Source organism: Acanthopagrus latus, chromosome 15 (assembly GCF_904848185.1).
Source record: "Acanthopagrus latus isolate v.2019 chromosome 15, fAcaLat1.1, whole genome shotgun sequence".
Classification (NCBI taxonomy): Eukaryota; Metazoa; Chordata; class Actinopteri; order Spariformes; family Sparidae; genus Acanthopagrus; species Acanthopagrus latus.
Window position 1 is genome coordinate 14,244,932 of NC_051053.1, and position 25,626 is coordinate 14,270,557.

At 43.8% G+C, this 25,626-nt stretch overlaps 2 protein-coding genes across 5 annotated transcripts; both read right to left on the reverse strand.

Moving 5' to 3' along the window:
• Nucleotides 1–1,705: 1,705 nt before the first annotated feature.
• mypn (myopalladin) lies at nt 1,706–20,115 on the reverse strand. Of its 4 annotated transcripts, XM_037122923.1 has the most exons (21): nt 19,846–20,115; nt 17,401–18,522; nt 13,015–13,190; nt 12,858–12,909; nt 12,313–12,745; nt 12,136–12,210; nt 11,906–12,047; nt 11,101–11,124; nt 10,573–10,689; nt 9,715–10,477; nt 7,843–9,054; nt 7,624–7,756; nt 6,641–6,718; nt 5,375–5,596; nt 5,147–5,296; nt 4,982–5,061; nt 4,453–4,579; nt 4,165–4,372; nt 3,885–4,050; nt 3,024–3,157; nt 1,706–2,917 (listed from the first exon to the last, which is right to left on the reverse strand). In XM_037122923.1, the coding sequence occupies exons 2-21, from the start codon at nt 18,519–18,521 to the stop codon at nt 2,739–2,741; spliced, it is 5,592 nt and encodes a 1,863-aa protein (XP_036978818.1). In that variant the 5' UTR covers nt 18,522; nt 19,846–20,115; the 3' UTR covers nt 1,706–2,738. The 4 variants fall into 4 exon arrangements, with proteins under 4 accessions (XP_036978818.1, XP_036978820.1, XP_036978822.1 ...); XM_037122925.1 differs by lacking the exons at nt 6,641–6,718; nt 19,846–20,115; XM_037122926.1 differs by lacking the exons at nt 1,706–2,917; nt 3,024–3,157; nt 19,846–20,115 and having other exon boundaries at nt 3,909–4,050; nt 4,165–4,243; nt 4,330–4,372.
• Nucleotides 20,116–20,336: 221 nt separating this feature from the next.
• On the reverse strand, nt 20,337–25,471 carry cacul1 (CDK2 associated cullin domain 1). Its single transcript, XM_037122929.1, has 8 exons — nt 24,631–25,471; nt 24,347–24,473; nt 24,146–24,248; nt 23,963–24,058; nt 23,716–23,818; nt 23,430–23,519; nt 23,065–23,203; nt 20,337–22,984 (listed from the first exon to the last, which is right to left on the reverse strand). The coding sequence occupies exons 1-8, from the start codon at nt 24,953–24,955 to the stop codon at nt 22,945–22,947; spliced, it is 1,023 nt and encodes a 340-aa protein (XP_036978824.1). The 5' UTR covers nt 24,956–25,471; the 3' UTR covers nt 20,337–22,944.
• Between the last annotated feature and the right edge of the window lie 155 nt (nt 25,472–25,626).

The following is a 25,626-nucleotide window of genomic DNA, read 5'->3' on the forward strand; positions in this document are numbered from 1 at the left end:
TAACAATACACAACTTCGTTAAAACTAGTGTTTGGCCAGCCACAATGCTGTTTACAAATGTATGCATCAATAATACTATATAACATTACATAACACTGTTGCACTGTAAAAAGGAGCCTCTCTGCAGATTGAGTACTTTTGATGTTTGATTACGTTCTAAGTCAAATGTGAGCTTTAGTAACTTAAGTAAAGGATCTAAATATTTTCTGGTGTCATCCTTTGTCAGGCAGCACATGTAGCTCCTGTCACTGTGTATTGACAAACTCAGCTTGGGTGTAGCGGCAGGTTATGAATGATTAATCACTGTCGGAGGCCTAGAATAATGCCTGTCTCTGGTACTGGGTCATGGACACAAGCTGATGCTGTCTGGTCATTTTGGGATGGACTGGTTAGCTGTGCAATTAGGCATATAATCCCATCTACCAGTTGGTTCATTGATTACAGATTGAGGTAGTTTGCCAGCTGCTGCTTGTCTTGTCTGAGGTCCTCGTCTCGTGGCCCGGCCCTTCCGTGTCTTCAAACCTTTTTTTTTTTTTTCCCCAACTCCTCACATGATTGGCTTGTCTGCGCACCGGTGGCTGAACCACGTCTACTGTCAAAAGCCATATGTCACAACTGGGGAGTGCTCTGACAGAAACATGGCCCATCATAATTCCAGATCTCCTTATGGAGAAATGAAGATTAGGGCACAAAGCGTATGTTTCAATCCAGGAGAAAGTGTAAAAAAAAGGATTCCCCTCACATGTGTGGTTTGACTTAATAAATCTCATTATCACCACAGGATTACTTTTAATTAATAAGCTCATACTCAGTTGTAATTAGCATATGAGACTAACTCAATGTCTCTCAAGTGTGCAAATACTTTTGGGCTTTTATTGTGTTTATCCATCACATTTGGGGAATCCGGTCATTAAAAAATTACTGTATATGTACTATTGTGTTGGTGATGCAGTAAGCAAGTGGATCCCACATAGAAAATGTGAGATAGAAGTGTAAACACCGAGGCAACTGGAGATCTTTTCCAAAAAAACAAAAACAAACCCTAAAACAAAACAAGGCCAAGGGACATTCACCACTGAGCAACACATACAGCACCCAGTTAACAAGCAGGCCTGGCAGCTGGTCAAATGAGGCTCAGAGTATAATTAGGTCACGTAAGGTGAATGTAATTTTATGCCTATTTGAACTCTCTTCCCCTCTAATTGGACTGATTAGCAATGCTTAATTGGCTCCCGAGCTTCCCCATTTGTTTTGAATTCAGCAGCAATTTAAGATAATAGGGCTCCGATTACAGCAGAGTCCAAACAAGTTCTCAGCAATGACAACAGACATTTAGATCGCAACCAACATTAATAACGGAGGTAGCAGAGTAAGCTGCCCATTAAAGGCAGAGGTCCCCCAAAAATTAACATTCAGCCATCATCTACTTAACCCTTACGCTGGAAGCTGGGTGAAGTTTCATAATCCGGAGAACACTTCTGGAGCTTCACAGTAAAACAGCATTGCAGAGTTGTCCTAAACAGATGAAGGAGATGGGGACTTGTTTTAAATGACTGAATTTTCATTTTTGGGTGAACTGTTTGTTTAACCTATTTCAGTGCGTTCAAGATTAAATTCCAAAAAAGAGGGAGGAAACCTTGCTATTGATTAACTTAACTGTAATAATACTGCAGTAACAACCTCTCTCAGCAAAGTAAACATGTCACTTGTTTGAATAAATATAACTTTATTCTGAGAAGGACACAATTATTTTACAATGTGCAACTTTACATCAGTTGAGTATGTTTTCAAATCTTATTTCAATATGTTTTCAAACTGACTTGAATTAATCTGAATCGAAGTTCAGTTATAACCTCTGTAGGATACATTTGACCATAAAACAGAAAAAAAAAAAAAAACTTTCCCGACAGCTTTTCGTCTAATCCAACTCCTTCCTTTGATCAATCTCAGAGTGTAGATGCAACTGAGATAAATCTTCATCGATACAAAGATGAATGAAGGGAAATTCAAAAAAAGGGTTTCAGCTACCAACCATGATGAATCTTATCTTCTTCAGCCATTGGCATGCATGCACATGAAAAAAACATGGTGCAAAAATGTGAACCAGTGATGAACGTCAAGAAAAACTTCGTAGATGGGACCCCGCCTTGCTGGAGCCATTTAAGTGAACTGATCTAAATGGCACATTCAAATGTCTATTAATTGAATACACTATGAACTATTTTCAACTATTCATAAACAATAACTTAATTATTTTTATAGAAACCTTTAAAGAAATGTTTACTACCAGTACAGGTATACAGTATATGAATTGCAGTAAAAATAAGTGGCTTTGAGGATTACCAGTTAAGAACAGATGTTATCCCCAATATTAAGCAACAACCTCACTATGGCAGCTAATTTTGATGTAGAAAACAAACGCGTGTCATTCAAATCTGAACATTACTCAACTCCACTGATGGCTCATGAGATAAGACTTTGCAAATCTATAGTTTCTTCAGTATGTGAACCACTCTTCATATGACTTGGGTAAATAGGAATGGTGACAAACCCACTATCAGTGCAGATAGCTTTAACACAATAATTCTTTGCCATTCTAGTATGAATGTATCACTTCAAATGCATCACACAAAATAAACAACGATCTGCTCAGATCATTGTTCTCCTTCAAGCCCTCTACTGTTTTGACCCTCGGGAGGGTCATAGAACATTTCTGGGAGGCCTCTGAGGGTCACCGCTCACAGCTCCTCACTCTCCAGCATGACCTCGGGAGGGGAGCTGGAGAAGAGGATGGGGCTGGTCTCCGATGTGGGGAAAGCTGACTTGATGTCGAGCCCCTGGCCTGTCAGAGCTGCGTAGCGGCTGCCTGTGCGTGGCGCCTTCTTCATGGGGGCTGGGACACTCTGATGCCACTGTGCTGAAGGATCAGCAGACAGCTAGTATTACTACTTAAAGCGACATGCTAAAACTATGGCACATGTCCTAATGAAGCTGATAATTGAGCAGCTATATAGAATATTAACCATAGATGTCGAGCCTGCAGGTGCACGATACAATCCCAGCTTCGTTTTTTGCTGACACCGTGTACCAGCCAGCGTCGTCCTTTGTTGTTGGCTGAATGAGGAGACACACGTATCCTGTTGCATCCTGGCTCATGCTGAAATAAACAGATAATGGAAAATTAACTCCCACAGAGATTTTTGGAAAAATTAAAGCAAAAGTTCACCCAGAAAATGGAAATTCAGTCATCGTCTGCTCACTCCCATGCTGATGGAAAGTCTGGTGAAGTTTCACAGTCCACAAAACAGTTCTGGAGCTTCATAGCAAATAGCGATGCAGCGTTCTCTTAAACAACTGATGTCATGCGGAATTGTTAAATTTTAAAACTTAAAAAATAACTCCACCAAAAAACGAAATGTCTCCAGACGGAGTGGTCTGTTGTAACTGTGGTTGTGTCTGTAAGGTGTTTTACACCTATTTACACCCTTGACACCTGATCAAGCTCATGCACTTGCATGTGGGCTCATGTACACTTCAGCTTGGTAACTACAGTGAAGGTTTCAGCTTGTCTTATCAGATCAATTTGGGATCTCTGAACTTTAGGAGACTTAGATTACACTGGACAAGCTGTATGAAGCCATTTCATGGGGGGTTGGTTATTTTTTAATGTTTCAAAACAAGTCTCCGACTACTTCAGTTGTTTTAGAGAATTCCGCAATACTGTTTCACTTTGTAGCTTCAGAAATGTTTTTTCATGACTATGGAACTTCATCAAACTCCCAATCGATAATAGATAATGACAGAATTTACATGTTGGGGGAACATATCCTTTAAGTTGCAATAGCTGAAACAGCTACACGGAGATGCTCAGAACTCTCCCTGACCTGATTCTGTCCTTACTCCGAGCAATGGTGTCATTGTCTTTCTTCCAGAAGATGACCGGAGGGGGCATACCCACCACACGACACTCCAGCCTGACTGGAGATCCTTCAGGGATCCCCATGTTCTGCAGCTTCTCCAGGAACTGGGGAGGGTGCTTCATCTCTTTCTCTAAAGTGGACATGACCTTTGTTACTTTACCTTTCCAACAGGGAATTGAGACATCACACTTAAGTATTCAACTGATTTTTGTATGCCGGATCACTGACTGTTTCCAGTCCTTACCCACAACTTTCAGCTCCAGACTAAAGGAGCTCTGCCCTGCTTTGTTGCTCGCAATGCACGTGTACGTGCCTTCGTCGTTCTGCGTCAGAGGATCTATGATCAGAGAATGGACGCCATTCTCACGCACCAACATCTTGTGTAACAGGTCTGGATAGATCGGCTTACCGTTGACCAACCACATCAGCTCCGGGTTGGGGAGGCCGCTCACCTGGAGCACAATAAAAGGTTGAAAGTAAGGTGAGGAAAACAGATACCAAATTGTGTTACACGTCAGGAGCTGCTGCCTACCTTACAGTCTAGTCTACACAGTCTTCCCTCATGAGCCAGCATGTCCCCCGGGGCCTGGAGGAAGTGAGGCCGGAAGAAACGCTCCTGGGTTTGCTCACTTTCAACTTCCTGTATGCGGGTTCGCACCCTGAAAAACACGAGGAAGTGAGCAGTAGTCGTGTGCTGATGGAACTATTGATACTTCAGATCCGACATGTGTCTATTCTAGGATCCATTCGCCTACTAAAAGATTTTTATCTTAACTCAGTTATTTGGGGTAATGCTCACAGTAGAAAGTAACTACGCTATAACCAGGATCTGTTAACGCTGAAACATCTGGAGTTCCCCACATTCTTAAATCTATGAAGATTTTGTACAAAGTATCTGTATCGTATTGGCATTGGCGATACCAGTAAGGGTATAACTTATCGGATTGGAAAAAAAATGTAATTATTGTCTGGGAGGAAAATGTATAACTGGTTGGTTCCTCGTGCTGCTGAGGGATTCTTCTTACCTCAGCAGATCCCACTGTACACTCAGTCCTGCTCACCTCTGAGAGTGAATAGGTGTCATTCGGGTTCGGGGAGGTCCCGTTTGGACTATCAAATGACCCGAGCAGCTGATTCGCCCCTGGTGGTCATTTAAAAGCAATCAGCAATTCAGATTTTTCAGCTGGGGGGGCAACATAAATAGGAAGCTGAATGAGAAGTGTTACCTGTGGATTAGCTGCCATGACGGTGTAGTTGCCATCGTCGTCATTGGTCGTGGACTCTATATGTAATGCACAGGTCCCATCCCCCTCTCTTATCTTCTTGTAATGGACGTTCTTCCTCAAAATCTGCTTGCCATCCTTGAACCAGTAAACCTGATGAGAGATGTGAAGGGTGTAAAGAAGTGAAAGGTGATTGGTGTTATTTGTGCAGCACGCTTGTCGACTCCTCACCTTTGGAACAGGGACTCCCAGTATTTTACATGAGAAAGTGACAGGCACGCCTTCCATGGCTCTGAAATTCCTCAGCTTCTTGTCAAATATGGGAGCGATACATTTTCCTGTCGGGACGTCATCGTGCTGCACCTCATCGTCCGACTCCTCCACCGGCGTTCGCTCCAAACGGAATTCAATCTCGCTCATTAGTCTCTGCTCAAAATTGGACACTTTGTACTCCTGCAAGAGGAAAACCACTGCATAAAAGTCATCATCACCATCACATTACCATGTGCACTATCCGGTACGCTCCGACATGTTTAGAGGAACAAAAAATGTGCAATTATCAAGAATACGTGACAACATGCATCTATTTAACCTGAAGCAGCAGTGGTATTAAAGCAACATTATGAAAAACTGGTGAAATTTGGCGCCCACCTCAGTTTCGTAATGTAATGTGGATACTTACTGCATACAAAATTCATTACATCATCACAATGTGATGTGTTGAAAACTTGTATGTTGAAGTAAACACGTATGTAACTCTGTGATCCTACCCGCTCACTGAAGTTACATAGTGCAAGAAACAAGCGACAAGGGGGCAGAGTGGCTGAGACACTGAAACTGCTATTTTAAGGTAAAAAAGTTGCATAATGTTGCTTTATAGTGTGACTAAAATCTTTAAACAAAAAATATACTTTGACTTTACACCACTTGATGATGAGGAGCATGCAGTGGCTTCTACCAACTCCTGGTTGGTAAAAATATCATCCAGCCAAACAAAACAAACAAAAAAAAGGCTGAAGGTAAAACAGTGAACAGAGGACGATGAATTGTAATCTAGACATGTATACACCTTATTTTATTTAGCCAAGACAAAAGTATATGGACTGTATATATTCAGATTTGTGAGTTGAAGAAGAATAAAGACTAAGATCTGTTGACATTCTAGGAAAATCTGAAACGCAGATACGGATAAAGGGGGCTGCAAGCTTCAGTGGGGAAAATGTCAAATGAGTTATCTTGAGAATACTGCACTACGCAATAGTAGAGTCAGTACATTTCATTAGTTTCATGAATTTTAACCCTTTTTTCTTCAGATTATTAGTGCAGGTTGTGTATTAGTTAACAGAAGCATGAATGCTCGATTAGAGGTATTGATTAACGGTGATATTTAAATCAGTATATGAGCATATCCAGAGTTTTGTATTCTCAGTCTGAAACATCTTAATAACCCATACAGCCTCGAGCAAAGCAGTGCTTGGGACGGGATGGTCCTTGTACCTCATCATAGTTAATGACAGTAGCAGGAATGTTTGGTCCAAGGGGTCTGCTCGCTGTTTTCCCCTCATTACTCAGCTTCTATGAGAGGATAGGGATGGATGATGAACACCAGCAAAACACACACGTACTATACATACATACTGATGGAATAACACGCAAGCTGCTGTTATTAGCATGCATGTGTTGTTACGGTACACAGACACACACTGATGAAAAATCGTGAATGACTGGGGGGAGGGAGTAATGGATAATGCAGCGAGTTTTTCATCGCCTCCGAGTCAACTGGAGTGATTTTATGTCTCTCTTTTTCATTTTTACAGTTTGAAATGTCTGTTGAGGTCCAGTCACTTTAAAATGAATACATACTAGGTAGAAAGCTTGCGTCATTGGTTAATATGTTGTTAACGTCTTCCTTAAAAGCATTAAAAACTAGATTGCAACTTTTGGTTAGTTAAAAACCGTGTGATCACATACCTCCACGTCAACAAACTGATCACTTACTGACAATCATATTCACACAGGAGTCTAACATGTAACTGAGCAGGGATGTAATGGAGCCAGAAATCAACTGTATATTAAAAATAATTTGGTGGTTGGTGGACCCACCTTATTGGTAGGATTAAATTAAAAAGGTATATCATGCAGGGTTTTTCATTTAGAAAGTGTATAGAGTGATAAGAAACTCCAGAGAAGTGTGTGGCGGTGTCTATATCGTCATTTTTCACGATTGTCTTTGCTGTGCTGTGCTTGGCATGTTTCTGGGCGTCAGGGCTTTGGGCCATGGTGCGTAGCCCTCAGCCAATGACTGTGGGCAACTTTGAATAGTGTGTTTAACAACAAAACAGCAAATCCTGCATAAAATGCCTTTTGATAGTTGTTGAATTGAATTGTTATTGTATTTATTCCCCACTACATCACTGCAAATGAGGCAGTCAAAAAAGTGTAAATCAATCAGAGCTGCGGAGCTAGAAACAACTGAGCACCTGTTGATGTGCAAATTGTGGAGTGTCATCTTTAAATCGAAGCTTTTTCTCAATGTCGAGGAGTAGAATTTCTTTGCTCTCTCGAATGTCTTCTATCGACGGGAGGCGGGCTTTTGGTGCACTCTTTTTTAGCCTGAAGAGACAGAAACAAAACATGTGTTAGAGCATGAGACAGTTCACCAACCCTATGAGCATTATAGTCTGTCAGAGCGGGCGTACCCTAAAGGAGCTCCCCTGGGCAGGCCCATTGAGTTGGTGGGCTGACTCGGGGTCAGGGACGGCAGGACTGAGCTCAGGAACGCCACTGGGTTTTGAATGGGGCTGGGGCTGGAGGTGCTGGAAGTGGGAGAGGAGGCCTGAGGAGGCGACTGGGCTCGTACGGCAAACATGCTGTTCAGGAATGACGCCGACCCCGGTGTGGGTGAAGACACCAGTGACGGAGGGCTGATGGCAGACTTGAGCACCCTTGTGGGGAAGATCCTGGGTGGTGGGGAGCATGGTGGGAGGGTCGGGGAGCTTGCCGCAGACGAGTTGAGCTCAGCGGCCAGCTCGTGGAGCAGAGGGACGGGGGATTCTGTCGGGGAAGGACTCCTGACTGGTGAGAAGGTCTGAGCAGCTATAAACTCTTTAGGCCGGGCGTAGTTGAAGGTGTATGATGTGGCCGTGAGGTTCATGAGGGAGGCGTGGGTGCTTCTCAGAAGAGGAGCGGGAGATGTGATCTGCTGTAAGGACGGGGTCGAATCTGCGGGGGCTGTGCTAAGCTTTGGCGCAGGAGGTGAGTAGAAGTGGGCTGCGGGTGCAGTTGTGGCAAGAGCTGCTGGGGTTAGGTTGAGGTGGGAGGCATGGATGGTGTTCATCTGGGTTACATGAGCTATACTGAGTGGAGTTTTCAGCTGTGGGGCAGGTGGAGGCGAGGTCACCAGTGAGGAGGTCTTCAGCTGAGGAAGTGAAGGAGGGGAGCTCAAAGGAGGAGCAGTAGAAGTGCTGAGACGGGGTGAGAAGGTGGTGTTTAGTGCCGGAGCAGAGCTCAAAGGAGGAGCAGCAGAAGTGCTGAGACGGGGTGAGAAGGTGGTGTTTAGTGCCGGAGCAGAGCTCAAAGGAGGAGCAGTAGAAGTGTTGAGACGGGGTGAGAAGGTGGTGTTGAGTGCCGGAGCAGAGCTCAGAACGGGAGCAGGGGGGGCGGTGGTGAGTGGAGGTGCTGAGGAGGGTGTCTTGCTGTTAAGGTAGGGCTGGAAAGGTGGCGGATGGGGTTCACGGTTTAACCTGGGCGACCACAGCGGACCCTCGTGGGAGCTTTGGACCTCGGGTTGGATCTGGATCTGGATCGGGGGGTGGGACTGAGGCTGGGTGCGGGTTTGGGTCTGAGGTTCGGTCTCCTGCTGCTGCTCCATGAGGACCTGGTTGTGCAGGAGCTGGAGCTGGGCCGGGTCCCTGTTGATCAAGGCAAAAACAAAAGTTACTAACCGAAGAAATGACACTATACATGGTGAAAATGAGAGAGGCTGAGTGCACTGCTCTCATAAATTAAGTCCATGCAGTGGAGCCCAGCAGGAATGAGCCAAAGCCAGCATGAAGAACACTCTGCCCTTTTATGGGCTACCAACAAGTAGCCTACAAACAAAACAAGCCCGAGTCACTTTCAGCCTTCATTTTTCACACTTCTCTTTTACTTGCTATCAAATTGCTCCAAATGCAGCCAGACTAAACAATATAGAACAAACTGTCATATTTATCTCTGTGTTTCAAGTTGAGGATGTCAAACAACAGAGAACAGCTAATCACACAATACAAGTTTTCCCTTACAGCTTTAAATACTAGAAATAGCAGATTAACATAAATGCATAGAAGTGCACTTACAAATAGAAAATGCCATCCTTTGTTTTAGAGAGCCGAAAGGTCCACATTTGAAGCCTTCATGAATTTCAACTGACTACAGCTGCTGGCTGAGCAAGTGGAGGAGGAACCTCCCACCTCTCAATACAACCCATCTACTTCACTGTGATTCAGCACATATGCAATTTGGATAACCCCTCTACAAAATTTCTCATGCACTACCCTTTTGCAGACGCTTTCTGAGTCTCATCTACTCACAATTTGGGTTTAGCCCGCACTGGTGGAGGTTCTTTGTTGGCCAACATCTGTGCGTCTTCATCAGACTGATAGGTCGCATCACTTTGTTCATCCTCCTCGTCCTCAGGCAGCTTGAAGTGCACACGCAGACCGACCCTGGAGCCGGAGCGTGAATCTTTGTGGTTCGTATGGTTGCCAGTCTTTAGGCAGGAGTTCGGAGGGGGGTCAGGGAGCGGCACCACAATGGGGCTCCCATTCTGATGGTTTGAAGCTCCCTTTATTTTGGGGCTTGTGTCAGGCGACGTCACTGAAGGGCTGGACACTTCCTGCTCAGCCGAAGGCTCAAACGCAGATAGAGAGGTGAAGGATTTTGGGTACAAGAGCACCTGTGCAGTGGTCTGTGGTTCTGGACGTGCTCCACTGGATACAGGAGGGAAGTAGGAAGGATCTAAGTTTGGGGTGCTGGTGCTGAGGGAGTTGAGGCTCAAGCTGTTGCTCAGGCTGGAGGGTTCCAGACTGGGTAGACTGGTACGGAGGGGGTCTGGACGCAGCATGCTGGAGCTGTGGGGGTCCAGACGGAAGGTGCTGGTGTTTAAGGGGTCCAGGCGCAAGGTGCTGGAGATGAGCGGGTCAAGGCGAATGGTGCTGGAGTGGGGCTTGATGCTGTTGGTCACAGTAACCTCTGGTTGGGGGTTCACAGTTGGAGCTGATAGGGAAGGTTCGTGGATTGGACTTGGCTCTGTTACACTGTTGAAAGGCCTCACATGGTTACTGCTGCCATTGCCTGATGAGAATCAGATATGACAGATGTCAGTAATTTCAGTTTGATACATGATAGCTATTGATGTTTTTGTAGAGTGAAAGAAAAAGAAGTGTTACCTTTGACCCTCAGTGCAGCGGTGCTGGACACGGTTCCATACTTGTTGCTCGCTGTGCAAGTAAACATCCCTGAATCTTCAGGAAAGACCTCAGCAATGACCAGCGTGCATATTTCCTCTAGACATAAAAAAGTGATACTCACATTATCAAGTTGGTTTGGTCTGACTGCATCATCAAATAGAGCTAATCTTAACACAGTGAGTAAAGATACATGACTTGTGTGTTTCAAATGCCCAGCAGTGAGCTTTCTTTGAGTCACTGGGGCTGAAAGTCCATCTGAAACTGAGGCAGGTTGAAAGGATCTGCCATGGTGGTTTGATACAGGATGAGAGACTACCTTATATGGCCCAGAGTCAGGGAAAAGCAGCCCTGGCTTATGTTCAGAAGAAGAGCAGAAGCCTTAGCCAAGGACTATAAACACTTCAGCAGAGTAATATGTACACACTGCAGCATCATGCACGGACAGGCAGCTGCTTCGGTGCAGTCAACACTTGTTTTTGACCAGTGAGGATTTAATGAGATATGTACCTGATTCAGCAGGAGATCTGGGCTCTGAAACAGAAGCAAGGCACCAAAATCATTACGACACTGCAATGCAATGTATCAGCTGAAGTTATGGCTTAACCGTAATGAATAATACATTGTCATCACTGAGCATATACCGCAATCATTTGAGGTGAGATTTCCTTACAGAAATATAATGTTTGTATGCTTCAACACAAAGCAACATATATTAATGCATCTAAACACACACTTAAAGTTGAAATGTCAATAAACACCCTCTACCATTGGAAAGGATTTGATATAAATGGATATTTTGGGACTTTATGTTTACATGTCTTGCAGCTGACATGCAGTATACTAACAGCCTTTTGAAGCAAAGTGTATATCTTAAATTACTCAATTTATCTTTAAGGTGCAATCTGTAAAAAAGAAAAAAAATAAATCATACTTTAAAGAATTCCCTAAAATAATGCCAGAATATGAGGAAATAACAGTATTGATGTAATGCTGAAGCGGTATCTGCTAAAATTAGCATGCTAACTAGCTAACCTGACCCCATCTTTTCTCATAATACTGGGGACATTATTTACCCCAGAGAACAGCTGGTTTGAAATATGATATTTCTGAGTTTGTATTATCATCTCAAGAATACTGTAAATATTAAAATTCTGATCTTGAATTTATTCTCCAAAACTACAGTGTCCCTTTAAGTCTTTGACTGTTGCATGTCCAAAAACTCTCAGCATTTAAAAATAAGGACACCACTCTCTCAAAAATACATAACACTTATTTTCATATTTAACAGCACTGAGATGGCAGCAGAGCTTACTTTTCTGCAGGATCCTGAAATCAGGAGAGTCCTCTATGATCTTTCCCTCTCTGTACCAGTCCACCCGAGGTGACGGCACCCCTTTCACACGGCACTCTAGCACCACCAGCTGGCCTTCTGAGGCAAGGAGGTCCTGCAGGCTCTGGTGGGACAAGAGAGGCCACATTAACATTAACCCTAACCCTTACCCATAAGAGTAGCAGCACACATCCTTTTTAAAATGACTCTACCTTTGTGAACACAGGGGCAGCCATGATAGGTTGCCCGTTCAACCCTTGTAGACAGCTGTGGTTGGAGGTTTGACTCTTGAAAAACAAACAACAAAATAAAAACAGCGAACATGTTGATTAAAACATACAAAATTGATCACTTAACACAAATCAAGTGAAAGGAAGCAGCTGTTCTACCTCAGGTTGGGATGTTTGTATTGGAGCTGACAGGACAGGCAGCACAGGAGTCAAAGGCAATGATGCAGCTATCGCTGCAGCTGTCTGCACCGGTGATAATGTGGATATGACTGACACAGATGTTGACACCTCCAGAGCTTCTGAGAGCTCTGTATCACCAGACGACAAAGCAGGAAACACCTGCACAGGTGACACTGTCGTCTCCTCCTGTGCTGTAGGTGCTGCAGGCGTTTTAGAGAGCTCTGGGACCGGAAGAACAGTGGCGGACGTCTGCACTGGTGCAGGAGGTTCTGGGATTATCTGGTTAGTCGCTGCAGAGGAGAGCTGTTCTGGTGGCTCCTCAGTGGCTGCTGCAGGTCGAGATGAAGGACACTCTTCCTCCTCTGCAGAGAGAGTCTGGCTTGATGATGGAGGTAAAGATTTCCTCTGCAACCTGTCAAAATGACAGTGGGGACAGATGAGAGGTCTTGTTTAGTGTTCTAGTGCACTAAGATAAAAGGATAAAGGAAATGACAATATGGTATGAAAGAAAAAGAAAAACTCACTGTGCTACATGTTCAAAGTGCTGTTCTCCCTCAGACTCCGAAGAGGAGGCACCTGTTGGTTTAGACAAACAAGCATACACACTCCACACATTACTCACTGTGTTTAACTTACAGTAAAAGAAAGAAAGAAGTCAAGAAAGAAAGAAATAAACAGCACCTTCGACATAGATCTCAGCTGATGTGGAGTCAGTGCCATAGAAATTAGATGCGAAGCAAGAGTAGCGTCCAGTATCTTCCTCAAATGCCTCTGCGATGATCAGAGAGTGTCGCTCACCGTTGGTGATGATCTGAATGTCAGGGCTGTTCTCCAGCTCCTTGCCCTCACAAAACCACCTGCAGATGAACATAAACAGCAAACTGCTCAGTGCAAATTAGGATCGGAGGTTACCTCCAGCCAGACAAATTTCTGTTTGTCTACCTTTTTTAAAGCAAATATATAGAAGCAAATAACCTTGGGGAAACTGTTCACTGACCAACAGCTTTAAAAGTATTCTGCTGAGTTTTTGGCCACTAGTAGAACAGAGTTGCTTTCCTTGACTTCAGATCGACTTTACTTTGATTCACCCTCATTGTATTTTGTCCAAAGGGGCCCCCAGAATCAATAAAAATCAAGGTTCCCAGTAGCTTTAACTATTATTTCAGTAGGAGACTTTACATACTTAAGTATTTATAACCCTCACCCTCACACAGTCATTTTTTCCCCTGTATTAACCATTTGACACACTTTCAACGAGGCTGGTACCATGTGCCATCCCTGCCTGGTCCCTAGTAGTGCTTCTGGCCTGGTGCCATTTAGTAGAGTTATGCAGGCCAAGAGAAAAACGTTCTGATGAGCAAAGCATATCCCTTTCCCTGTAAAACAAGACGCCGCAGCAGCGTGCCATGTCAGCTTAGGGGCAGGCAACACACTGTTGATGTTATGAAGATGATACAAAACAACAGATCTAAAGCCACTTTGAGTTCATGAAAAGTGTATGCACTCTTATCTTTTTATTGCCTTTGTTAATGAGAGGAGAGGCGGGGGGTGGCAGGTTGTGTGGGGCTGGTGTCCTAAAGTCAAATATCATTATTGTAATTATAATTTTATGCATTCAAATTAGGAATAAATGAGCAGAAATGATATCAAAATTAGGAAAAGTGCCTACCTGGGTAATATTACATGTACTTTGCCCTAACATCTAGTACACTGGCAACAGTCTCTATTCACTGTAAAACCAACTTATCCCACCTGACCAGCAGCAAATGCAGCCGCCTCTACGTCAAAGTACATCTATTTCGAGCGGATGAGGCCGTGATGCATGGTATTAAATCCAGCCAATAAGCAAACAGGATGAATGAGGTGAGGTGTGTTAATCTCTGGCAAGACATCATAATACAGTCATAAATAATTTCCAGTGCTTTTATCCCCGCAATGTTTTTTTTCTTTTCTTTTCTTTTCCTTTCCTTTCCTTCAGTGCCGTTTATATTATTGTTCATGTCATAGATTTTGAAAAAGGTCAGAGAAGCTCCTCTGTCCCACAGTGAACACTGCTCCTGAAACGCCTCATCAGTAGTCTCGGTTTTAATTCCGTGACTTTGTGACATCACACTACACAACCATGTCACACATTTGTATAACATATTCCCAGGTTTGGTAGGGTTACTCTAAATATGTTTTCTGATACACTAAGTGGTATTTGGAGGGCTGGCCTTGAAAGTCCTATCTGAAAGAAAAGTTGATTTTTGGGTCTCATTCTCAACTCATCAAAAATGGACCTTTTGGGATGGCAGCTACCCCTTCATACAATCCCAAAGCATCAGTTTTTGACAAGTTGTGATACCCAGAGCTTCATTATTTGACGAGCTGGGCATGAGACTCAAAAAATCTACCTGTCTTTCAAATAGAACCTTCAAGGCCACCCCTCCAGTAGGCCCTTTAAAGAGAAAAGAGTTTAAACAGAGCGTTTCAGACAGAAAGTGACAGTATTGGACAACTGATTTGTTTTTTTTTTAAGCACTAAAGCACATAAACCTATTGTAGTAGTAACCCAAAATAAAATAATGGACCTGAAAATGAGCACAATAAGCTTCTGCATTTTAAAGAAGACCTGGTTAATCCAGTAAAAACATGATGCTACAAAGAAGATCAGTTTCTGATGCTTGAGCACAACACAGGATCAAATGTGCTGTCATGAGGCGACCTATGTCATTGCTAATGAGTAAGCGTCTAAATTGAAAGCATGAGTAGTAGGGGAGCTGGCTGGTCTGTGAGGCAAAGACCCCGCTCGCTGCACCTGTCACGGCTATTTTTCCTCCGGACTTCAGAACCAGAGAGGAGATTCCCTCTGGAGCCATGGGAGCTCTAACTGGCTGGCCCAATCACATACGCAAAATGCTAAACATAGACTCGGGAGTACACACAATGCTATACCCCGATACACCAGAGACAGTTCACCGCTGCAAACTGATGGGAAATATGAACCTGATGACTCAATTTTGACACCTTTAAGTCATGGTCAGAAACACGCTGGCTGCAGTGGTGGGACAAACAAGCACGTCAGTTAAAAAAGCTTCAAAGTAAGTATGGATTTGTAACATATTTTAAGGAGAAACCACTGAATCAGACCTCAAATCTGGCTAAAACAAATAAGGATATCAACCAGGCAATAACTATAAATCATCTTACCAAACTCCTCACACTTCTGCCAAGAGCTCACTTGGTTCCATTATCAGAAGCGACTACAGCTCGCTGTGCCAGTGCAGTCTAAAAATGGCCGAGAGCTACATTCTCCCCAGACAAGTATATATTAGTGGCTCAACAATGTTCAGCAGGACCAACAAGCCCATGCCCCCTATAGTGTGACAGCCCAGCCTCACTTCAGTTCCAGACTTTGATGTCCGGTTAGGGAAACCCTACGTCCAGCCAGGCCTTTAAAACAGTTCTAACAAAACTGCCTTAAAAAGAGCAAGAAAAGGAGTAAAAAAAAAAAAAGAGTATGAATGGGCAAGAACTGTCTTATTTAGTCTGCTTTGGTCTGATACCAAAGGAAATTAAAGTGTAACTCCACCAATTTTACACTGTAAATAGTGTTTATAGGTTTGGGGAGTACTACTGCATATGTGAAGAAAGTAGTATAAAGCCTTAAGTGGCTGGAGACAAAAATGCCTGTAATCTGATGAATTGCTTCCAGTGATGTCACTCAGCGGATACTTGCATTGTGGGTAATGTAGGAGTGAGTTTGTGAAAAGCAGTCCACTCCTATAACTATGGACAATTTAAAACAAATGATTAAAACCAATTTGGCAGAACCAGAGGCCTTTTTTCTTTCTCACATTATTCTTCCTTTTCAAACCTGTTGCCCACATTACCCACAATGCACTTTAGCCACTGAGTAATATCAACAGGAAGTATTTATCACATTACATGCAGACTTTATACTACCATAAATACTACTTTTCCACATAGGAAAATGTGAAGGACAGGACCTGAAAACAGTTACCCTTCAACTGAATGCAATGTAAGGTGTAAAATCCTCTCATATTTTGGTGTATTCTGACTCTAGACAGTTACGGCATTAACTAGGACGGCACCCTTGGAAGAATCTGGTGGCATTCTTTAGAACAACAGGAAGCCCGGAGTGATTATGTCCCCCCGCCCCCGACGACCTAGGGACACACACCTACACAAACACAGGTTCAGTATCAGCTGTTGCTTTCACCATATGCGACTTCTGTGTGGAGGTGCCAAGAAAATACGCCATCAACTGAATATAAACACTACTAAACATACGTTTCACTATGTTTAAATGTGCCGACCTCATTTTCCTCTGAAAACAGTAGTTTGTTCACTTATGGAAAAAAATAAACATTTCTGAGTTTGTATTATTGCCTCATAAATATTGTAAATATTACAATTTTGAGTTTGATTTAATTCTCCAAAACTACACAGTGCTCCAAGGTACACCAAGGTGGATCAGTCTGGGGTTTTGTGAGGCAGAAATCTGTATAAATATATCCGTTTAAAACTATATCTATTTTTAACATGAAGACAACCACAAAAAACTGTTTTTCTGGCACATTAAATTTATTAAGATAAAGACCAAGACATTGTTTAAAAAATAACCCATCAGTGCTCTCTGCTGGACAAACTCTCTGTGCCATGTCTCTACTGCTACTTGATGATTTACTAGCAGACATAGTTGACAATTGCAATATATGTATTATAAGTTAATGTTGTATTTCTGCGTTTTTCTTTGTGTGGACACCGCTTTAAAATGTTTATGATAACAGTATTACATGTTTTGGAGTTGTGCAGCATTTGTCTCTGAAATGTAGTTGAGTAGAAGCACATAGTCACTTCACCATCTTCTGTCTTCCTCAAACAAAAAGGCCCACCTAACCAACCCAGACCCCTCGGTACACTGCACATGTCCACTCACACAACCTCACTGGCCTTTCTGCTTTTTCAAATGTTGCATTTGTACAATGAGACAAAAGTAGACTACTTCTGAAAGGGCATGGCTGCAGAAAGAACATCATCAGCACTTGTTTGGGCTTGGCTTACCTGACTTCAGGCACAGGGAGACCACGTACAATGCAGTCTAGTTGGACCTTGCTGCCCTCGGGAACCTCCCGGCTTTTCAGTTTCTGGATAAAATGAGGAGGCTCGCACACCGGATCCGCTGGGTACGGAGTTTCCGTCAAGGCACAGCTTTCAGCCTCCTCCTCCTCCACCCCCCGCGAAACACAGTGCTGCTCCTCAGTAATCCTGCAGTCCTGAAACTCCACATGCCCCATCCCCGAGTCCAGCTGGACCTCTGGGTGGTGGCTGACAGCAGGGCTGGGTCTCTCCTCCTCCTCCTCCTCCTCCTCCTCCTCCTCCACTTGCATGGCAACGCGCTCCCTGTTGTCTTGGCTGACGGGATAAACCGTCCCATCGTTCTGACTTTTGTTCTGGTTCCTACTCCTGTGGGTTTTGCATGTTCTGGGTCGCACTCGTTTGGAGCTGTTGGCCTTGAAGAGAGAGGAGAGCTCCTCAATGAAGTCTGCTGCCTTGTTGAGGAATTCCTTCTTGGACTGGGTCTCCACGCCGTACGGGGCATTCCTACCTGACCTGTTAAAGTCGTTGAATCCTTCACTGGAGTCCCTGCTGTTTCTGATCATGTTTTCCTGCCGTGTGGATGCTTTGTGCATCTTTCTATCTGATGTGAATGTTGTTGTGTGTGTTGCTGGCAGTTCTTTGAATTCAGGGGCTGGCTGGGTGAAGGACACAGTGGAGGGGGCGGCGAAAGGAGCAGGACACCCCTCTCCTGCTCCTTTAGCCAAGGGAACAGATGGGGGTTCAGAGGAAGAAACCGAGGCTGAGGAGACGTTGGCGGGGGTTAATGGTGCGACAGAGGCCTTGACCTCTGCCCTCTCCTCGCGAGACTCATGTCCGATGGCCTGGCGGGCCAGGTTCACACTCTTATCCAGCTCCTCTTGGCTGAGGAAGGCTGAGAGGTCGGGGAATTGGGGATCATTGTGGCCCACAGAGTCCTCGGTCTTGCCTTTGAGGGAGCCATAGATCTGAAGGCGTGAGGAGGAAGCGTCTGAGCGGCTGTGGTGCTGCTGGGCCCTGGCCTCTGCCAGGTAGCTCTCTCTTAAGAGCTGAGACAGTGACGGCGTCTGGTCTGTGTTCTCTTGCATGCTGTGAAAATAATCACAAAGTTCATTTTAAAGCAAGTCCCCATCTACTTCAGTTGTTTTGGAGAATTTTGCAACACTGGTTTTGCTGTGAAGCTAATAACTGAATTTCATCTATGAGTGCCCTATTCCTTTAAAACTTAAATCACAACACTTGGTCCACCTTCTTAAATGATAAGACTTACCGCTGGTCATTGTCTTTTTTGCTAGGAAACATCTAATGAAACGGAGTCTAGACATTGTCTTTGAGAATTAATCCTGAATAGTACACCTTTAATGGCAGCCCTAACACGTAACAAGTATCAAGTATACACAACTTGCTGTAAACAGGATGAAACACGCAGGTTCTTTTAAGCCACTGACACTGGTCTAACAGTCCTTTAACTGACTCCAGTAACTCCTGGAAAATCTTGTTTTGATCCTTTTTAAATTTAACAGACCGATCTGACACATAGTAGAGACTTGATAAAAACATACTGAGATGTTCCTGAGCCATAACTCATATTAATAATACTCTCAATGTTACGTTAAATGATCCCTTGTGAAATACTTGGTGCAGAGATAGCACATGAATACAGAGACTGTAGTTAAAAGCAGGGGATACTTGGTAAAAATAGCTTTTTATTTTAGCCTAATTTCAGCCTCGACAGGGTATCAGGTTCAAGCACTGATACCAGATCTTGTGGGATACAGACTGGCTTTTTCACCCGTCCACCTCAGACCGACACCGTATATAATGTTTAATCTTTGCACAACTTTTTGACTGTCGGCGTGGGCAAGTTATTGAATACAGACATGAGATAGGGTACACATATGCTACTGACACTCAAATCGGCGCAATTAAGAGACGCAGCAATGCCCTTCCAACAGACCTGAGGCTGCAGCTGTTGTGTACATTAATCCTTTGCAAACAGGCTCCAAGCCCACCAAGTCATATCTAATAATAGCGAGGGGTCAGTTTACATGAAGAAAATCCAAAAAAAAAAAAAAAAAGAAGCAGTGCCCCTCATCCGATGTGCTCCCGTTATCCTGATTTTGATCAGCCACAACAAACATCAATCATCAAATTACACAGATAGAAGTGTAATTATCATAAATGGGACACTCCTGACGCAGGCACGGTCCACACAGATGAACAGACAGCTGGCTCAAAACAGCACACATCCAGGCAGGTTAACATAATTCAATTAAACATTCAAACAGAAATAGATTCAAGCCTGTCTGAGGCTCACTGTCAGATTTTCTGAGGCTCTACGCAGCATGAGGCCTACGCCAAAACACAGGACAGTGTGTACAACAATTAAATTAGGGGGGTGGTGTGTTTTACCTTCAGAATAAACCCAGCTGGCCCCTGTGAAAGACTGGTAAATCCTCCCCAGAGTGCACCTGTGCTCAGAGAGGGAGATTCCGGTCTTCTGGTTGCTGCCACCTGGGGAAACCTTGGACACAGGCAGCTGACCAACCTTCCCGGTTTTATCGCACAGAGTTAACCTTGGAGTTTACAGGAAAATATGGAGCTGAGTAGCTAGGGTAACTTGTCACCAGTACAAGTAGCAACATTTGTCAGCGCACTAGTCGCAGGTTATTTTGGGGAGGCCTGGCCCATGTGTCTGGGTGGCGTCCCTGCTCATTGGACGGGGGGGCACGCTGTAAAGGGATTCCTCCTCCAGTGGTCCGTCACAGACTTCCATCCTACAGAATTAGAAGCCCCTTGTTAAGCCTCCCACACACCAACGTTAACCCAGCAGATTATCAGCGATAATCAATTTCAAAGCACTGATGTTGCAGGCGGTAAAACATCTGGTAGTGGCTTCTGGCTGGTTTTAAGGATTTTATTGGGTTGTGAAAGAGAAACATTTCCTTGCAACATTTCAGAAACAGCAATTCAGCCGAGAAGAGTTTTATTCACAGTTGTTCAGTTGTTTTAACAGGGACATTTTTTGCAGTGTGTTAGAGAAAACGGGTGGTACAATCTCAGCAAATGAAGAGGGTACATCTGGCGTTCGGCAACTGCAGTGACTCTTATCTTCTTCTACTTTATTATTAAGTTCATGCCTACTTGACCAACTAAAATTTAAGACCTTGAACAGTAGAAACCAAAATCCTCTGTGTCCCATACTTAATGCAATTAGTCTACTAGAAAGATGATGAGAACCACTTCAAGAACCCACTGACAGAAAGGGAAACCAAGTCTGAGCGTCTATTTACACTTAAAACAGTGTAAGACCTTGTATCAAATACTTCTACTCAAGTGAATCATTTAACAAAAATGCATCTGTGACAAAAGCTGGTCAAACCGACCACTGCTCAAAGAAAACACCTAGATCACGGACAGGCTATACATGTTAGGAACCTTTAAAGCTCAAAGGGACAGCTCACCCCCAAATCAAAAATATGTATTTTCCTCTTGCCTGTGGTGCCATTTCTCTATGTATATCATATTTGGTTTAGGTTGTCTGGCAATTAGAACACTGTGCAGAAAAGAAGCATGCAAGTTAATCTTACCATGTTAGTCGGTGTTAGTGATCTTGTATGATGTTACGGCAGACACCAATTACACTGAAACTGATAATTTGTTGACTGTATTGACTGTTAACTGAGGAAAAGGAGTTGGTTACCTCACTGAGATGTTGGAGGTGTGCAGCACTTCATCCAACAGCTCGTCATTACTCAACCAACTCTTTAAGACGACTCCCAGACATAATTCAAACTGATCCTCTGTCAACAAATGATGAAAATGACCATTGTTCTGCTCTGCAGATGCATTTTTGATGAATGATAGTAGAAAACGCTGAACTCACTGAACATAATGCATTTCCTGTGACTAGCCTCTTCCGTAATTCAAGTTTAGTTTAATGCTTTTAATGTGAAGCTGCAGTAGTAGGAAATCCTTAGTACAATTATCAGTAAATTATTACAGCACTCTACATGTAGTGGCCGTCTTTTCTTTTAAAATGTCGGTGTAATTGCCAACACCAGTGTTGCTGTGAGTTTATTAGTGCTGGGAACAGATACATGAACATGGTTCATCTACTCATGGATTTGAGGCTCTTTACAGCTAAGGATGTAAACATTAATAGCATCCCCCTCGGCTGGGCTGTAATCGCTGCTGGCTTAGTTAGCTAACCACTCATCCTTGAGTACCTGTATAAAAACTGTTCATCACAAAGTCTGTGGTTTATCTTGGGCAAGCAGGTTGAGAATTCTGGAAAGAGACATTGCTGTTTCAAGTTTTCCTTTACAGTGTTTTTTGGCACTTTAAGCACCACAAGTCTATCTAGTTCCATTACATTCCAGAGAAGGCAGACATCTCTACAGACGATATCTCTAAAACTTTGAAAGTCACACCACAACAATCTGGACAGATAACCGGCACTACAGGAAAGAGGAAAAATATGTATTTTTGACTTGATGGTGAACTGTCCCTTTAAGTATGCCCGACTCTGGTCAAACAATTGCATATCATTTGCTTCAGAAAAACAATGAAGCATTGTGTTGGAAATATTTACAGCTAAGGGATGATTTAAGTAACACCACTGTGTGGTTGTCTCAGCTTTCTGCCAGTAACAGTGTGATGTCCCACATGGCAACCTAACACACAAGGCCACAACAGACGTGATATATTTAAAAGTTGGAATTTGACTTGAGCAGGACAAATAAACAGATCAACCAAAGTTCAAAACTTGTTAGTATAAAAAAAAAAATCAAATGGCTCAGTGACTCAGACATCATACAACACTGACAATGTCCAGAGGAAAATATAAACCAAATACTGCAAATCCTCTTTGGCGCAACAGGAAAATACAATCCGGTTTACCAACACAGTAAAGGCAACATTAAGGGAATCAGAGTTGAGGTCAATGACTTGACTTGTTCCCCTTGTTCTCATTTGTTTCCACACTCATTTGTGTTGAGTGAAGCTGCTGGGTTACAGACACAGTGGGTGAAACTGAGGGATTCGTAGTAATATTACATGGACAGTATTAATAGCAGCAATAGAAAGTCTTGATTAGCCCAGTCTATCAAAAAAGACACTTCCATGTTAAAGGTTAGGAATGAAAGACCCATCATCAGCCTATCCCTCGTTAAGATATCCGATCAGAACAGCCACCATGAAGGCACTCTTCAAATGAGGAGAGCGTGAGGAAAAAAACCATCTCAGCACACGCGAAAACTGAAGCGGTGTGCATCATAACCACTGAGGAAAGCACCATCATGGAAGTCTGTGTGCTTTTTTTTTAAGTGCAGTGAGATTAAGCTTCTGCCCAACATCAAGCTCTCCTTGTTGTTCACAGTGTTTTGTGACCTTGAGTCGTGGGAGATGAAACTGACACATTGTCCACATTGTACCTAGTGCAGTGAGCCAACATGTGATGAAGATGCAGGAGGCACTGTAACAGTTCTGCAACAGGTTTGGAGTCAGAAGTCAGGAGTCATCGCTGGCCCGTTTGCGAGACTGGTCACCGCTGGAAAAACAAAAACATGCCACATCAGTGATTTCAAGTTAAGTGCGGCGCAAAGCACTGCAAAGCCTCAGAAAACTGACCGTGGGAATCCGTTCATGGAGAGCTCCATCTGCAACTTCTGGTCATGAGCGGCGTAGTCAGGCAGCAGAGACTCCACAGTAGGAGGGTTGATTTGGGGAATAAACCCAGAGAAGAGAGCCGGGGCTAACTGGGCCCAATCTGAAAAAAAGAGGAAAACCAAAGACCTATAAAACACGTAGTGCCTCTTCTTCTGAACAGGGATTTCATGATTAAAACCTGTCCCATTCTGAATGCTGCAAAACGAAAATATCTGTTTCTTTTGCTGAAGTGGAGGCAAAAAGGTTTCATAAGCTTACGGCAGAAATATACTTAAATGACATTTGAACAGTTGTACACACAAGAGCTCTCTGGCAACAGATCTCACCTGGTCGGAGGCTGTAGAGGCCTTTAACCACGCTGGCCATTGTAGATGGCTGAACTTGAAATGGCATGGAATGAGCTTTGATGAGAAGAGCTGAGCAAGAGAAAACAAATCAACACAAACACATATTTAAGAGGTCAACTGTGTTAGAAAGGAACAAAGTCCTCTGTAGGTGCGTTCCAGGATGGGAGGCAAAAATCTACACTGGATTTGGGCAAAAAGAACTATTTTAACCAGATGAAGGTGACAACATTTGTTACCAATTCAAAGTTACAAATGAAGTACTCACGCATCAGTGTGTTCACATGTTTTTCTGCGACGTGATCAGCAAACAGCTTCATCAGATCCTCTCTGAGGTCTCTGTTCAGCTTTGACTCGATGTAGAACTTGTTCTGCAAACATTCAAAATGTAAAATGAATAGGACTGCGGCCATGGTAAAAGGCCGCACTTGACTGCACAGAATATGTAATAAAAGCCACCAAAGTTCAATGTTTTCTATAACAACAGCAAAAAAGCTTGAGAAAAAGATGCCTACCAAGTACATAAATACAGGAACTATGCATTGAAGAGAGGCTGTGTATTGTGTCAGCGCAATGTTGAAGGTCTCTATGAAGCTCTCAGGTGGGCTGGCCTGCAAAAACAGTAACACAAATTATCAGTTTTTATGGTTTATGCAAATGCTGCATAAAATCATCCCTTTGGATTTGGATGTGCTTACTTGTAAATGGGTGGAGACTTGTTGCAGATGATTTGATATTTTTAATGTCAAATCATTGTAGAGCAGTTCAGAGTGCTGCTGACATACACACTTGTAGACATAACTAGGTGGGGAAAAACAGAGGAGAAAACCCAGCATGTCAGGTCAGCAAAAAACGCCAGGGACTTACACGGGACCGCCCGGGTGTGTGTCCTGTCTCACCTGTATATCTGTGCATAAGAAACAGAGATGTGGTCTGTCGTGTTCTGAATCAGCAGTCGATCGATTGCCTTCTCTAGGTTTGGCCAGTGATTGTTCCGGTAGTCTTCTACGGCCATTGCATTCAGAACTGAGAGAAAAAGAGGAGAGTTGGTCAGCTGTGAAACGCTCTGTTGGACCAACAGCACCAGTCTTCACACATTGGTAATGTGGCAGCAGGCCGAGCTGCTCAGAGACTACAGGATGTCAGGCCCTGCTGTCACACTGCCTGCGTTCAGTCAACTTACGGAACTTGGAAGTAGAATCGAGGGTGAATTTTCCCTCGGCTGCTGCGGCCGGCGGTGCCGTGCAGTCGGTCTCGCTGACTTCGCTGCTATCGCTGCCAGAATCCGAGTCCATGAACTTTGACCCTGCCGCTCCACCGGACCACACTTTCCCTCGTCGTGTCCCCGGTTCTGCTCCCGGCACCGGCAGAGAGACGGGCTGCGGGACCGTCGTTGCATCCGACAGCTGGCTACTGAGATACGTGCGGACTTTGTTGCTACTGCTCGCACAATAGTTGTGGTTATGGTCGTCTTTAATGTTCAAACTATCATCCTCCATGGCCTCCATGTTTACCACCGCTGCTGTGTGCCGAAGCGTGGCGTCCCTACACGAACATTTTAGACAAGAAACAACGATAAAGACAGAAACTGTCGGGCGTCTTTGGCTGTGTCCATCTCGGTTTTACTGTTGTTGACTGTTTTTTTACGACAGGTCGTATCGACGGACAGCAGAGAGAAAGCTGGGAAATGTAGTTTCGAATACTTCTGACTGGAGGGATAAAATTCCATGTCGAAATCCATGAAAACCTCAACCGACCTGACCGTGTAGATAATGTTTTAAAGAATAAATGTTAACGAACCGAACGTGAATCTATTAGCTTGATGTAATGAGGCAAACTTAGTATACCGCACTACGCATGCGCAAGGTAGGCATGCCGGGCGATCGTCTCCCAAACATTTTCGTCCTTTTTTAACCCTCCGATACCACATTTCTTACCCTGTTGCTGTTGTAAGGACACTTATCAGAATTTAACACTGTACTGTAAACTTCTACTCGTCGTCTGTTGCGGAAAGCGTCTCAGTCTTGTCACAAACTCCCTGGAAGTCCAGGATGCGCTCACAGGTCGCTAGGGGGCGCAGTACTCACATCTGCACCATCACGTGGCGGCCGTTTGGTTACAACCTGTCTGGACTATGCATCAAATAACAAAAATGACCGGTCAGTTTTCATTCTTTTTT

Coding starts and splice junctions, on each gene's coding strand:
- mypn (XM_037122923.1), bottom strand. CDS start 18,521: ATGCAAGAGAACACAGACCAGACGCCGTCACTGTCTCAGCTCTTAAGA. Junction 9,055..9,714: donor GTGCGGGCTAAACCCAAATT/GTGAGTAGATGA, acceptor CTTGATCAACAG/GGACCCGGCCCAGCTCCAGC. Junction 7,757..7,842: donor CCCAGGGGAGCTCCTTTAGG/GTACGCCCGCTC, acceptor CTGTCTCTTCAG/GCTAAAAAAGAGTGCACCAA.
- cacul1 (XM_037122929.1), bottom strand. CDS start 24,955: ATGGAGGCCATGGAGGATGATAGTTTGAACATTAAAGACGACCATAAC. Junction 23,520..23,715: donor ACATGTGAACACACTGATGC/GTGAGTACTTCA, acceptor TCTCTTGCTCAG/CTCTTCTCATCAAAGCTCAT. Junction 23,204..23,429: donor CCTCTACAGCCTCCGACCAG/GTGAGATCTGTT, acceptor TCTTTTTTTCAG/ATTGGGCCCAGTTAGCCCCG.